Source organism: Lissotriton vulgaris, chromosome 4_1 (genome assembly GCF_964263255.1).
Source record: "Lissotriton vulgaris chromosome 4_1, aLisVul1.2, whole genome shotgun sequence".
In the NCBI taxonomy this organism is placed as follows: domain Eukaryota; kingdom Metazoa; phylum Chordata; class Amphibia; order Caudata; family Salamandridae; genus Lissotriton; species Lissotriton vulgaris.
In genome coordinates this window covers 1,395,706,211-1,395,722,201 of record NC_141691.1, presented here as the reverse complement: position 1 = coordinate 1,395,722,201, position 15,991 = coordinate 1,395,706,211, and the positions used below count along the sequence as shown (strand labels likewise).

Here is a 15,991-nt window from a genome sequence, read left to right as displayed (position 1 = left end):
GCGTTAGATGTGCCCTGCTTGGAGCCTCCAAACTGAAGCACATGGTCCACTGACTGAACGATGATGAGAACTGGGAAGGGCACATAGGAAACTGTCAATCGTTGGCATGGTCAAAGAAAAGGCATAAGACCGCGGTCTTCCTCACAGAATGCAAAATATTATCGTAAAGGATTATAACTGTTGATGTACCGGGTGAGGAAAGGAGAATTATCTCACTGATGCTCCTAATCTGGAAACGTCTGTTTACAATTCAGAAATGCCAATAAAGATATGTTTAAAAAAAAAGAGCATGAAAGATAAAAAATCGAGGAGTTAAGAACGATGTTTTCTTAGCATTAAGGCAATACACGTATTTCGACTTAGTGTTTCTAACTCAACCCATATGAACTCATATTTACATAAACCATTCCTATTGCAAAACATAGACATTTACAGGGTTGCTCGTTTGTATAAATCTTGCTCCAGTTCTTCCCTGCAGGCGAACATGATGATTTTCAGAATTAAATCAGCATGGGCTTAGCCACAAGAAGTACACGGATATGCCATTCTTTTTGGCTGTCTGAGGCTATGCAGAGATTCATCATGGCAATGCCAGTCAGTGCCATCGACGTTTCGACACCCTTGCAATAGATGCATTGTACCGTCATCAGGATAATAATCATTAATGCATTATAAGTACTCCTGAAAAATACATTATCCATGTGTCCAATTATAATACATCTTACAAGAATATAGGATGTTCTTACAAGCAAATAAGGTGTTTCATTTTTCCTTCTAAAAGTAATCTAATTGGACATGTATATTTTATCTTTCAGGATATGACTTACAATAATTATTACCTTGATTACAGTTCAGTGCATCTGTTGGAAGAGAAACTAAATGTTGATGCCACTGACTGGAAGTTATTTGCAATTTTTAACTGTATACAACATTGTAGTGTGATAGAAAATACTTTCTATGCATGATCTGGGAAGGCCAGTTATTTTCAATCTGTATTGACATTTTATTCACATTGTGGCACTTGTTTTTTCTTCTGTAACCTCTTATGTGTACTTTTTCATTCATTACTTTGTATAAATTAACTTTAGTTTACAGATATGTGTTGCCCACGCTAGAACTTCAGCCACTGATGGAGAATTTTGTGTATCAAAGTGTCACATGCTTTTTGAAACTTTGTAATCTGAATTCAAAGGAAATGTCTAAAATTGCACAAAGCATTTCAAAGTAATTGTGTTCATTTAGGCGATCATACTTGTTATTTTGTAATTGTATTCAGATCCCATGAACGTATTAGACATTGTGTAGGAAGGGACAGTGCCAGTTTGCTGGCATTGTCCCCACCCTCAGTGGTTTGCTAGCCCCATTCATGTAAGGATTGGGTGGCAGTATTTTTCACCTGATTTTTGTACGGCCTCGCGAGTGGGAAAGATGCGTTGGGCGTATAGGGAGACTGGTGGTCGCCCCATCTCAACCTTCTTGGGGCTCAAGGTATCCCTGGAAATTCTCTCCATGATGTTGGACATGTGTGGTAAGCAGGGACATGGAATCACTAGAGATCCCTTTAACTCCATGAGAGATTCAGGCCATGCCTCAGCTCTCATCACCAACACACACCAAGGCACAATGCTAATCACTACCTTGATGTGTACAATTACCTATGATAGAAGAGGAATCCTAGGAATTCCCTTGGCAATATTTTGCTCTTGCAAATTACCAGCAAATTAGATCCCCGGCTTCCATTTTTGTCAGGGGTACATATGCATTCATGTGAAGATCATCCTTGGGATTGCCATTGCAAATCGAGCTCTCAGGGCCCTGTGGGATCCCTTTAAATTCTACCTGCTGACTGTAACGTTCACCCGCCCCGATGTAAGAGTTTCTGTCAGGTATAAGCAGATCAGGACAGGGGTATCAACAAGGCTGTGCTTTCCCTTTGGTGTGGCGGGGGCATTTTGGGGTAGTGGAGTGCTTTAGGTTTGAGGCAGACAGTACCTTCTCCTAGGTGTAAATGAAGGACGTAGGGGCACATGCATCACGCTTTTTACCAGTCACAAACGGGCCGATATGCAGAATTGGCCCAGTTGCCACCGGTAAAATGCTGTTTCCAATGCATCAAACCAAAATGCATTTGCAAACTAGGTAATCGCAATTTACAGAATGCATTTAAGGAATCACAATTTGTGATTCCCTAAATGCAATACATGAAGCATTTGAAAAATTTGACTTTGCTTTAAGAATTCGCTAATTACCATCAAATTCAAGTTGATGGAAACTTGCAAATCCTTCGAAAAAGGCAAAAAAATTGCATTTTCAAAGTGCCATGTGGCGCACACAGATGCCTTTATGGCATGTGTGTGCGCCACATGTGCACACTTACCTGTTTTGGGGTGCATTAGGGGTTCCTTAGGCCCCCTAGCACCCTTGAAATTGCATTCGCAATTTGTGATTACCTATTTAGTAATCGCATATTGCGAATGCTTTACCATTCATTCCAATGGGAATGCATACCTAATAGCGAATCGCAATTTGCGATTCGCTATTAGGGAATGTGTAGGAATCTCTATTTTTTTGCAATTCCAACATGCAAAAGGAATTGCGACTCTTAAATATTGATTCCTTAAAAATTGGTATTAAGGAATCGCAATTTCTTATCTTGATGCATTTTCTCCGTGGTGCCTAAAATCTTACTCCTTATGCTATGAGAAAGTGGCACCCGATGAATGTTTCGGACGCCAATGTAGTTGACCATAGTTTAATTGGTTCAGAAAATGGTCTTTTCTTTCTCAGCATTGCCAGCACAGTCGCAATGAGAACATACGATCCGGTAAAGTACCTCTCTACAGCTGAAAACGGGGTGCGTATTTCCATTTACCTCTACTAGAACTCTAATATTGGTATACAGTAGTTCAGTCAGCAAGTAGAGACTTGAATGCTGCATAAGCCCTAGGACTGAATGGGCTCAATGAAGAATTCAAGTATTTTGCAAGTTCACTGATGCCTATATTATAAAAGGTTCTAAAGGAATTCCTGGAAGTAGGAGAACTACCCTCACCTACCCTTCAGCTTTGGGGAAGCCAGAATCTCATAGTACTAAAACTTAATTATGACCCAGCCTTCGCTCCTTCACATCACCTATTATCTCCAATGAACTTCCTCATTCCCATGCACATCATGTCTGGCATTATCCCTAGCAGATCACCCAGACTATAACTTGTGTCGCGGCCGCCATGCCCAGTGTTGTTGTCAACAATGTCAGTTCCGTTTTTCATCAGTAATGTTATCAATGATGTCACAGAACAGGTCATGAAAGTTGAAATGTGTGAGAGCATCATAATTCTCTATAACTCTGTCAGAGACACACCTAAAAGAAACCAACAAATGCAACACACACTAGTACAATTCATATCAATACCAATAGATAAATATTCACAGATACAGCAGCACATTAAAATGGGTGTCCCACCTCGCGACATAACTCATCAGATAATGTACAATTTATAAATGATTATCAATTGATGGATTTCTTAGAAAAGACAGCTAATTTCAAGAAGGATCCCACCCAGCAGCACACCTCTTCATCTCCTTACCCGAGCGCTGCCCTACAGTGTGTGAATTGGTGCTTCTTTAAAAGTAGAATAAAAAAAAAAACTTTTGGTATAATTAACATAGTATTTGCAAACAAAGATAACAAGCATTGGAAATGCAATAGGTCTCGCATTAGAAAAGTTGGAGCTATTGGTCTTGTAAATGACAATTATTTTATTTATTTGTTGGTTTTTAAAATAGCTAAATTGATAGCTTTGTCATTTACAACGCCAATAGTTATAACTTTCGCGAATGTGACTCCTATAGCATTTGGAATGCAACATGTTTTGTATTTACGTGACTTAGATGGCAGCTCTGGTCGTTAGGCCACATCTCTAGAGAGCAGGAGAGTGCAGCAGGGGAGAGAAGCACAGCAATGCAATAGGTCTCGCATTAGGAAAGTTTGAGCTATTGGTATTGTAAAGGACACATTTTTTATTTATGTGCTTGTTTTGAAAATAGCGAAATTAATAGCTTTGTTATTTACAATGCCAATATTTTTATCTTTCGCAAATGTGACATCTATTGTAACACAATATGTGTAGTAGCACTGAGTGGTATGAGGATGAGGGGTGTGAGGGTGAGGGGGTGTGAGGGTGAGGGGGTGTGAGGGTGAGGAGGTGTGAGGGTGTGTGAGGGTGAGTGAGGGGGTGTGAGGGTTAGGGTGTGTGAGGGTGAGGGTGTGTGAGGGTGAGTGAGGGTGTGTGAGGGTGTGTGAGGGTTAGAGGGTGTGAGGGTGAGGGGGTGAGGGTGACTGAGGGTGTGTGAGGGGATGAGGGAAAGGGTGTGTGAGGGTGAGGGGGGTGATGGTGAGAGGGTGCGAGGGTGAGGGGGGTGAGGGTGTGTGAGGGTGTGTGAGGGTGTGAGGCTGAGTGAGGGTGAGAGGGTTGTGAGGGGGTGAGGGGGTGAGGGTGAGTGAGGATGAGGGGTGAGGATGAGTGAGGGTGTGAGGGTGAGGGTGTGTGAGGGTGTGTGAGGGTGAGGGTGTGAGGCTGAGTGAGGGTGAGAGGGTTGTGAGGGGGGTGAGGGTGTGAGGGTGAGTGAGGGTGTATGAGGATGAGGGGGTGAGGATGAGTGAGGGTGTGAGGGCGAGGGTGGGCGAGGGAGTGAGTTGGACTACCAAGAGGACTTCTTAATAAACTCCAACTAGTCCAAAATGCAGCGGCCTATCTTATTTTGGTATGCCCCAAAAGACAATACTATGTAAAACTTGAAGCCTTTACATTGGCTCCCATTAAACAGAGGATAATGTTGTAAACCGTAACCATCGCTGAGAGGGCCTTGCATATTTTCAGCTCTCTCTATCTACGAAGGAGAGAGAAACAGTGCGCTCGTAGCAGAACTCTAAGCTCTTCCAACGAGGGCTTAGGAGTTATCCCTAAATACACATGGAGAGGCATGTAGAATGTTTATATTGTGGAAACAATGGAGTATCCCATATAACGTATGAAGGGTTTGAAATAATTGGTGTACTGGTTACAATAGAGATGTTACCAATGTTAATCCTATGTTAATCCTATGCCTGTACAAAATATAATTTGGCCAAAAAGTTACTGCAATAGCGATATGGGTAAGATGTTTGCAATATATATATACAACACATCTGCCACAAATAACAATTAATGGTAGCGAGATGTATAGCGGAATGCCTCGAATAGAGACGAATTGAGCAGGGAGATTTATGGCCCGGCGAGTTCCGGAATATAACTTAAAACTACCAAAATGGCGATCGCGGAGATATAGCCATTCCGTGATTAGACGGCAGTTTGCCCCTTTTTTAAGTAAACACCGCCGAAAGAAAAAAAAAGGGAATAAATGCAATATATATTATGGGATAAGTGAGGGAGATTTTAAATCCTCACTGAGTGTAAATAAATGACGATATGCGCGGAACTGAATAAGATACAAAAACCCATAAAACTACAAAAATGGCGCGTAAAGACGCGATGCAGCGGTAAAGCGGGGAACATAAGCGTTTGATTGTTAAAAACTACTAAAATGGCGCCCGACATTGGTTGGGTAAAGGTTAAAAGTAAATTAGTTAATAGATGCCCATTAAATAATTAGTGAGATGAGATATCCCTATAAATAGCACAAGTCTCCGTCCGTCCTCATTCCGCTGATGGGAGAGAGGACGTGTCGGATGTAACGCAATACGGGCGACTAGGTAAGGAGACCTGGATGGGACAGTGTACTCGGTAGACTGTCTCATGTGAGGGAAGGGGTGGACTGCATGATTAACAACACGCCTAAACTCTAGTGGCATGCTTTGCCTTCATAGTCCATTCTTAAACTCTAGAGATATATTCATCACAGTGCGTCCTTATCCTAAGAGGATGTTTTGCCCGTAGTAGTTTATAGAATGCTGGGAAACGGTTCAGGTATTAAGAAACAGTAACCGGCTGAGGAGGGCTCATTCACATTAATAATGAGATCACCAATGACGCGATCTCATTTTAAGAGGTTGCCGCGTCTCATAAGTTTTAAAAGCGGTAGCAGATCCAGGTAAAACGGGGAGAGTAGGAGGAGGAGGGGGGAGGAGAGTAGGGGAGGCACGGCCTAGCGGCCGTGCAATCAAGAAGTGAGGGGGCGGGAGAGTAGGCAAGGCAGGCGGGAGGGGGGAGGAGAGTAGGGGAGGCACGGCCTAGCGGCCGTGCAATCAAGAAGTGAGGGGGCGGGAGAGTAGGCAAGGCAGGCGGCTGGGGGCATGTGCACGCGCTTTTAAGCTCAATGCGCATGCGCATTGAGCTTAAATTTCTCGTGCACTGCAAGGAATCGCCACGATTCCTTGCAACTTGGTTAAAGAGTGGATAAGCCCCCATAGTCTCGCAAGCTCGATGCGCATGCGCATCGACAGGCGAGACCTAAAAAGTAATAGCGCCCCGGACACGGCTGAATTGATGAAGCACAAAAATAGCCAATGGGAAAGCGCAATAGATATTTAATTATCCCTGCCCTAAAACGATAAAAGCAATTGGCTATCCCAGTTCCCAAGTGAAAGCAATAGATCAGGTTTTCTAGGCTGAAACCTGTTTTCAAATTAGCGTCGGCTTTCACAGCAGATTTACTTGAATCGTTGTCCCTGGTAAGGTGTCTTCTGTCGGGGAGCAATGAACTAATTCACTTTTTATCCAGAGTAATAATAGAAGTTGGGCTATTGAACAGTAAGGATTAACCCAGCTCTGATAGAATTCTGTTGGCATAAGCAAGCCATTGGATGCTGAGACATTCATTGCAAGCAAGACAATCTTTTATAATTGAATGATTCTAGCTGCCTTTATGTTTAGCCAAACAGATAACCATAAAGAAAATGGGCCTGGTTTGATAAGGTCTTCCAAATAGGGAAGACTGAGCTTCTTGTCGCATGCAAAATGTAAGGCTGAGGGAGTTAATAAAAGGAGTCGCCTGCAAAAGTGGTTCTCCTCAGCCTGTAATGTAGAGCAATTAGCATAACCCCAGACCCCAGTGACAGCTTTTTGAATACTCCTTCACACAGCATTAGAGTGGGAGCTGCAACTGGAGATCAGGTGGCCCTGCATACTTTGGGTCAAGTCCAACTTTGCTCTCGCTTAGCAGTTGGTTACTTGTAGGTACCCACCAGGGAGCACACTAGGCGTTTTTTCCTGGACGGTGACTCCTCTTGCAGGTCCAGGCACTTTACTTCCGTCTCTGAGCAGATCAGACAGGCTTCTAGGTACTTAGGTAGATCTTCCCCTTCTCCAGCACGTTGCAGTGTTCAGGAGATGTCCCATCACCTCTGGGAAGATTGACTTTCATGCAAATACTTGCCCTGGTCACTCAACAGTTCGCACAGTACTCTGAGAATCATTTAATTTCTTTATCATGAAAGACTAGGAGTTGGAACAAAGCGGGTGGTCCACTCTCATACACATTTTCTGGATGAGGAACTATGGGCTCATGCTTAGAACTAGTTTGAGTTGGTTCTCCTTCAAATATCATTTCTATGCTGATCTCCAGACATTGTCTTTCTGCTTTTACTGCAAGAAGCTGGCTCCAAACTGGAGAATTGAAAACATTGGCACACTGGATCAGTGAACTCTCTGATTACTGCTTCAGGGAGGTGACAGCGGCCAGGTGCTGAATTAGGCAAAAGGACAGGCTTGCCTAGAAACGTCGTCACCTTGAACAACGGAAACAGTGTCCTACCCCTCATCCCTACCATCTACCAGCCTTTCTCTAACAAGGTTCTCATGGAAATCCTAAAGGTACCCCGGCTTCCATCATTTCTCATTTCGGTGTCTGGGTTTCCACCCTCCGGCTAGAGGAAAACACGCAATACACTTCCATTGTCTTGGGAAACTATCCTCACCCAACCTACTGTGCCATGCTAAACCAGGGGCATGCAAAATTAACGCCACTGGCACTGTACTCAAACTCATGAAACATATACAGTCCTACTAGCATAAATATGCTAGCCAACACATTGCATATAAACACAACCTTGACATGCACGTTGAATCCGCACAAGGTTCTGAGTTTCATATTACAGTGGAACCTCACACAAGAGAGGTCAGTGGACCACACTCTGAAAGAGAAAATGTTTTCGTCACACTGTAAATTCTGAAACACACTGTGCAGTCCACCTCCTTTTTACATGATGTGCCCAGGGCAAGGAGAGTATTCCATTGCTTAATATGAGGGCACATTTGGTTTGCCTCGCATGGTCAAATCACAGTTCCTGGTACTTACATTGTCAGGAACAGGCCTAGGCCTTTGTCCACATGGTAGATCAGAGTGCCACCCAGGTAAAAGTATGTCACCTTACCAGTTTCACGTGCTGTCAGTGACTCAGGGCAGGGGCAGGGGTAGGTAGGTAGGTAGGTAAAATGTTATTGTCTCAAGGCAGGGGTACACATCTTTTTAACAGGCATGGGGCATTCCTGGCCTAACAGTATAACTCCCTAAACATACTATTTTCAGGTGGCCTGTTTGGAAAACCTCCAAGGTACGTCTATCCCAAAAGCCCATACATCAATTAAATCAGGAATTCCTGGTTCCACCTGAAAGGAGCCAAAAGCAATGTATGGAAGTATTCTCCGCCATCTTCACCATAGGAGCATCACCATCAGAGTTTGTTCTCTACTGAGGGCCAGTCCAATCACTGGGACAAATGTTGTAGCTATAACCAAAATCCCGCAATTCCAGTCCTCCTGGTTCGTATGAAAGTTTGAGAGTTGCAACATAAACATGAGGTGTGATCCTGGGGGCGGCTTTTCCGTTGGAGTGAAGGAGCGGCACCCCAAAGCCCCGAGATGAAAAAGAAAATGATAATTTATTACCATTTTATTGTTCATCCCCGTCCCGAACAGAGTTTCAGGACGGGGACGGGGACGCTTCTGAGTGACAGCAACAGGGATGGGGGTGGGTTGGCTATGCACTTTTCAAAGTATGCACCTCTCTTTGGCCGGTCATCTTGAGACGGCCAGCCAGTCATGCGCTCTTTGAAACCTCTAACCCAATTGTCTAAAGACAGCTGTGTTAGAGTAAGTGCAGCCCCCAGGGCACTGTGGAGCGCCAAGTGAGGCCGCTCCCACCAATCCTGGCACTGTGTGAGCATTAAGTTGCATCAATAACAACTCTGCACCATCCACCCTGTACATTATATCAGAGGATAACTTTATGTGGTGCACCCTATTCACCTCTGATTAAACTAACCACCCACAAATTCCCTTCCTTCCCAACTTTTGCACCTAGGTTCTCTGTGACCAATTCACACTCTCGGTATCTAGCCACAATCCAACCAAATCATATTGAGATAAGTCACTTAAGACTCAAGTGACTTTAGCATCTAATATCCAGGTTTAGAGAACTAGTCCAATCTTTACTCTTCAACTCGCTGGTATTTGCAATATTACCTCTGTCTGAGGCCATTTTTTATGTCCCTTTTAAAAAACGACTGGACCCTCATAAAGTCTAAATTTTCTTCATCTACTTCTAAGTGCCAACAGTTCAGAATCTCTAAGTACTATCTGCGACCAAAGTGCAATAGCTGTCTGTGTACTGAAGTCGTTAGGTTACCTTAAATGAAAAGAATTTCTGATCTGGTACCAGGTCGCGGTCTGAATCCTGACTGATGTGGGCAAAAGCAACCTGATTGACTCAAAACGAACTTTAATAGGAGTGCGTCATCAAATTCTTTGGGCTCTTCAGATACTGGGTGAAAAAGCGGCTTTTGTTTACCTGTGCTCATAATTTGAGATCAGTCTTCTCTAGTGAATTGGTCTCTGTCTTACACATGGGTAGGAACCTTTGACCCCCTCCCCCCCCCCCTCACCCAAAAATAAATCATTGTGTTGCCTTGTGCCTGTAGGCTTCTCGAGTGTTTGTTTACAACATATTTCATTGTGTGCCAGTGAAGGCTCGTCAGGATTAAATAATGCTGTCGGGTGGGTCGGGGCACTGTAGGATGCATTTACACCCTCTAGTTTGGGAGAGTTGCTTCATCAAGGTGCTATTTTGAACTTCTAACCCTGGCTGATTTACAAAGGAGCGACGAACTGTCACATTTATTCGAGAAAGGTCGACGGTATCCGTGGCCGTCGTTTATGGCCGTCGTTTATGGCCTTCCCTGACGAAAGGTCTTGGCCAGCCACCTGCTACAGTGGAAGCTGGTTAGAAGAGTTACTTTCTCATAGTTTAAAACGTTTCACGATGACGGGCCTGCTTTATTCCGAAGTTTTGTGTTACGATTATTTGCATCCTATTTATGTGTTTAAAGCAAACTCCACAAACAAATAATGTTTTTTCCCCCCAAAATATTTTATTTTAAATGTGTAAGGCATTGAATGGGACAGCCAGACCATGACATCATGTACTCTGCTAGCTTCAGCAAATAACACACTTTATCCGGATCCTTCAGCTATCTGGCAAATACACCTAATATTATTGTACATCGGGATTTCACACAAAAGCTCAACCTCTCAAATATCATTTGTGATTTCTCCATGGTGCATGTTTTTCTCAGTTTATACCGAGAGACCCTTAGGCCTATGAGGCGATGAAGAAATGTAGCAAGTTGCAGTGGGCAGCATGGGAGAATTATTGATACTGGAGCTGAACCAGACAAGGTTTTGAAAGCATTACTGTCTAAGCTTTAAGCACAGATTGATTTTTTTTTTTACATTTTATATCTTGTTACCTTGTTGGTTTGTGTGTGTCTTGCAATCTGTCTTCTCAGTACAACCACACTATTAGCTATTAATAAATAAAAAAAGAGAAAGTTCAGAATATGTAAACCCTATCAAAACGGATGCAAATCGATTCATACAGTTCATGCAAATATAAAGTATAACTGAATTATCAAACATTTAAAAATGCTCCCCGAGCCGCACCCCCACCAGCTCAAACATCACCTTTTTCATAATTATAAACATTTTGAATTCAAAGAGATTCCTTTAAAAAAAATCGCCTCCTGCGTGGCATGTTTAGTGCATCGACACAGGAAGCAGTCAGCATTTGAAGCATCCTGCAAGGCTGGTTGGACTCAGCTCCATAAAACATGCAGGTTGATGTTTATTGTGATTTACAGTTCAGTGTGGTGGCTTTTGAGAGCATTTCATTCCCTGTAATCAATGATGGCGTCTCAGTTCCTCTACCCTGGAAGATCATTTATATGTTTGCATGAAGGTTCAAAGTACTCTTTAACTCTTCTTTCACTTATGATATACTCTTTAACTCTTCTTTAGCTTACGATAGACTCTTCAACTCTTCTTTCACTTGCGATAGACTCTTAAACTCTTCTTTTACTTACGATAGACTCTTTAACTCTTCTTTAGCTTACAATAGACTCTTCAACTCTTCTTTCACTTGCGATAGACTCTTTAACTCTTCTTTCATGTACGATACTCTTTAACTCTTCTTTTACTTACGATAGACTCTTCAGCTCTTCTTTCACTTATGATAGACTCTTTAACTCTTCTTTTACTTACGATAGACTCTTTAACTCTTCTTTCACTTACGATAGACTCTTCAGCTCTTCTTTCACTTATGATAAACTCTTTAACTCTTCTTTAGCTTACAATAGACTCTTCAACTCTTCTTTCACTTACGATAGACTCTTCAGCTCTTCTTTCACTTATGATAGACTCTTTAACTCTTCTTTCACTTATGATATACTCTTTAACTCTTCTTTAGCTTACGATAGACTCTTCAACTGTTCTTTCACTTGCGATAGACTCTTTAACTCTTCTTTTACTTACGATAGACTCTTTAACTCTTCTTTAGCTTACAATAGACTCTTCAACTCTTCTTTCACTTGCGATAGACTCTTTAACTCTTCTTTCATGTACAATACTCTTTAACTCTTCTTTTACTTACGATAGACTCTTCAGCTCTTCTTTCACTTATGATAGACTCTTTAACTCTTCTTTTACTTACGATAGACTCTTTAACTCTTCTTTCACTTACGATAGACTCTTTAACTCTTCTTTTACTGACGATAGACTCTTTAACTCTTCTCTCACTTACAATAGACTCTTTAACTCTTCTTTTACTTACAATAGACTCTTTAACTCTTCTTTCACTTACGATAGACTCTTTAACTCTTCTTTCACTTACGATAGACTCTTAAACTCTTCTTTTACTTACGATGTACTCTTTATCCCTTCTTTCACTTAGAATGCTGCTAAAACAATGTATCCAGAAGCACCTTTTTTAGTGGCGACTGTCGCCTTTATAACTCCCTACCAACGACTCTAATGTACATATGCATTTGACAGGCGTGACTAATGCATGTCAGTGCCGGCGGGATCCATGCCAGACTCTCAGACTACCACATTCGAATGTGATTATGCGGGATAACCTCAATGTCTTAACCGTTTCGTGGAAATGTCTCTTATCCTATGTATTTTGTTTTCATTGTATCATTTTCCATTTTATGGTGGAAAAACGAATAAAAAGTTGGGGGTGGGGGAAGAATACCACATATGACTAATATGCATACAGTGTATGTAAATTGGTCTAAGGGCACAATGTGAAATTCTGCACCCACTGTTTGCGACCTGTCTCTGATTTTGCAATGCGACCTAAATGCTAATAAGCTGCGTTGCAAAATCTCCAGTTGAAGGGGGTCGCTGAAGAGGCTGTGTAATGAATATTAATTAGGCAGGTCATATTTGTCACCCCCTGCAATCAGCTACAAGCATAGGGTTAGTGGCCTACAAGGAACAGCAGACTGCCACCTCTGCGTTTTGATTCCCAACCAGGATTTGCTATTTTTAAGCAGTTGGGTTTCCTAAAGCAACTGGTGCTGCTTTAAAAATAACAACTTTCTGTTTGGGCAGATGAGGTGGGAGGTGAGCTTCCCCCAAGTTCCCGACAAGATTCACAATGAGGACAAGGGGACACATTTGCCTGTTTTAATCAGTTACCACCCCAAATAGTCTCTATAACTCATCAATTGTTTACAAGTGCAATTTCTGACACAGACTATTGATACATTCCTATCCAAATCAAACATAGGATGGAGCAACCCTTCATGCCCCATCCTATTTGTAATTCATAAAGGATCGCAAAAGCCATTTTATGAATCAGAAAGAATTTTCGGACTTGTAAAAGACATTTGTAAATTCTTTAAAAAAATCCCTTTTGCTGGCGCACACTTTGTGATTTTGTGAAACGCAGGGAGTACGATCAAGAAAGGGCTTTGTACAGTATTCCCCAATAGTCATACCACTGGTAAACATAAAAATGTGTTGTGACTCCTTCCATTCTTGTGTTTAGACCATTAGTCCTGATTCAGTACATGTGGAAAACAAGACACCAATGAGCCCACTTCGATTGGAGAATATATTACATAGTTAAGACTTTTGGTGTTTTATGAAACTGCATTGTTTGTTGTTTTAATTTCCTGCCCAAAAATAACAATTTGCTTCTTTTTTCAGTGACCTTGATCAACAATACATAAACTATATTTTCAGGTAAACAGAATATTGCTTCTCAAGTGAAGAATGATCAGTTGTTTCCTTTCCTAACATATTCTTGTAAGTGGTGTGCTACGTTTAAAAAAAATGTTATTAAAGTAATGATTGGCGGTGCTACACTGCAGGTGATCAGATGTTAAAGTAGGAGATGAACCCTGTGAATAAATGAGCACATAATGTCCATCTGCCAATAAAAATTCAAACAAGAGCCACCAGCACAGTCAACAAATGTCTAATGTCAACCCGAAGTTCAAATACCTGGTTTCCACACCTGCATCCCCACCCCGCTCTCAAAAATCCCAGTCCGGTAACCCCGGTGGTTCCGGCTACCAAAAAGACATTGACAATGCAAGACAGTTGATCGGTTATATGTGCCTAATGCAATAGAAATACTGTGAGCATAAAAAGGGACAGTCCATGTGTATTATTATTTATTTTCAACATTCAATATCGATTAATAACCACATGTAAACAGTAATATAAACAGTGACACTTGTGCTCCTTTATTCACTGTATGTCCCCCGATAAAGGACTTGCTCGGCCCAAAGTGCGTAGAGGATATGTAAAGTACTTGGAGTAACATTGGATATATTTCAATGATTGGAAACATTTCTTTTAAAAAGTATTTGAAAACCAATTAAGTTATAAAGAGGTTCCTTTCACAGAGGGATTGCTTCCCAGATGTGAACTTTAAAAATGTTAATTTAATTTCCTTAAAATAATCAACTTTGGAGACCAAAAGACTTCTTTATTTGTTGAGAATAAGCCCGTATAGCTAATTTAGGTTGGATGCGCGCCTTGGGACTTTTCTCAGTTTGTTTTTTTAAAACAGCTACATTGCACTTACGGCGTGTTCTTGGACAGAGAACATGACTTTACAGCGAACTCTGGGAACAAATGAACTTTTATTTTGAAGTGCTCTGTCATAGTCATTATTGTATTCTTTATTCATTGGAAATGTTTAAACGCCACCCAAGAACCTGCAGAAAGTAAAGAGATTCCTGTAGATGTCCTCGTGGAACCATTATCTTGGCATATTAGGAGAGAGAAGGAACAAACAGGGAGCTGATTCACTGATCACTCCATGCATGGAGACGAGGACAAAGTTTATTTTTTATTTTAACTTGTTTTTAATAAGTGTTTGTACAGCATGGTTCATGACATGTCATCGCATATGGTAACTGTACAGTAGAAAAGGACATGTTGCATCTCACAGTCAACAATAGAATGCATAAGCACCCTGTTTTGGGACAAATATTAGAGGCCCCATCTCAATAATGTCGCGATATAACATGCACAGTATCTCGACAGCTTAGCCACGATTGGTGCATTATATCTTGGGTTGACCCACCCAGAGAAAACTGATAAACTATCAACAATGGTGGCTGCAAATATTGTGGGCTGGGAATAGCTGCGGCGCTAGCCGGGGCGAGAGAGAAACAGGATGCAAGTGCCCAGGTCTTCAAAAGAGGTCAAGAATAACCCCTATATGGCAATTCATTGGGGTGGGGGGTAGAAACAGTAGAGCAGGAGGTGCAGGGCCCTCCCTGTGTGCTGAGGGTTGCCGCTTGCCTAATGCCATGTAGGTCCCGCAACCCTGGGGAGCCATCTCATTCTGTGTGAGTTCCCCCTGACCCTACGGCGGAGTGTAGGTGTACCTGTTTGCATAATCCCTGCATGTGACCCCCCTTTCCTGACACTCTCAATGCCCACAGAATCTGCTAGGTATCTTTCAAGCATTCAGGGACTCGATCCCATGTGGCGTCCGATATATAGTGGGTTCCACAGTCCAAGGGGTAGTAGATGAAACGGTCTCCAACTCTACATCCCTCAACAGTGTCCCCAACATGTCCCCCCAAATCTCCAAGGCACGCTCCACGAGGACAAAAGTTAGCTGATATTGTGCATGGTACATACATTAAAGGTGTCAACAGGCCCCAGGGTGTTCCTGTCACTCTCAACGCGCGGGACTAATTGAATGTGTCACTGAAGGATCGAGGTACATGAAAGCTCCCTCGGTTAAGGGGTTTACAACTCCTCTCCTCAGGAGAGGCTACCCCAGTTTGGAAAGGACCCGCAAAGCCTTTACGCATACCTACAAATGAGCATGTTTGTTGGTGTTCACTGACTTTCTGGGGACGCATCCCTCCTCCCCAGCAGTCAAAGATGTACCCTCAGGGAGGGTCTGTGAACGGCTGGATTGTTCATAGGCTAAAATCTGATCTGCAGGAGGATATGTCTTTAAATATTGATTTTGTGACTTAGATTCAATGACTTTTGCCCACAAATGACCCTTTTATTTATTGAAGTATAACTTATGTACCTGAAAAAATTGTGCTAAACTTTTGGAATGCCACATTGATGATCCGTTCGTATATTGGGTCTGTCAGTCTGAGGCACAGTACTGCACTTATTTCTATAGATTTTCTGATTCAGTGGTACATGTACTGAAATGATTTTCAGAT

At 42.2% G+C, this 15,991-nt stretch overlaps 1 protein-coding gene across 2 annotated transcripts in view; it reads left to right on the top strand.

Annotated features, from left to right (window-relative positions):
- The window catches only part of SLC35D4 (solute carrier family 35 member D4), a 663,061-nt gene that overhangs the window by 409,595 nt on the left and 237,475 nt on the right, over positions 1 to 15,991 (top strand). For both annotated transcript variants that reach the window (XM_086965641.1, XM_086965642.1), the window contains exon 10: positions 13,488 to 13,523. In XM_086965641.1, the coding sequence (XP_086821767.1) occupies positions 13,488 to 13,523 (36 nt within the window). The remainder of the gene's footprint in view (positions 1 to 13,487; positions 13,524 to 15,991) is intronic.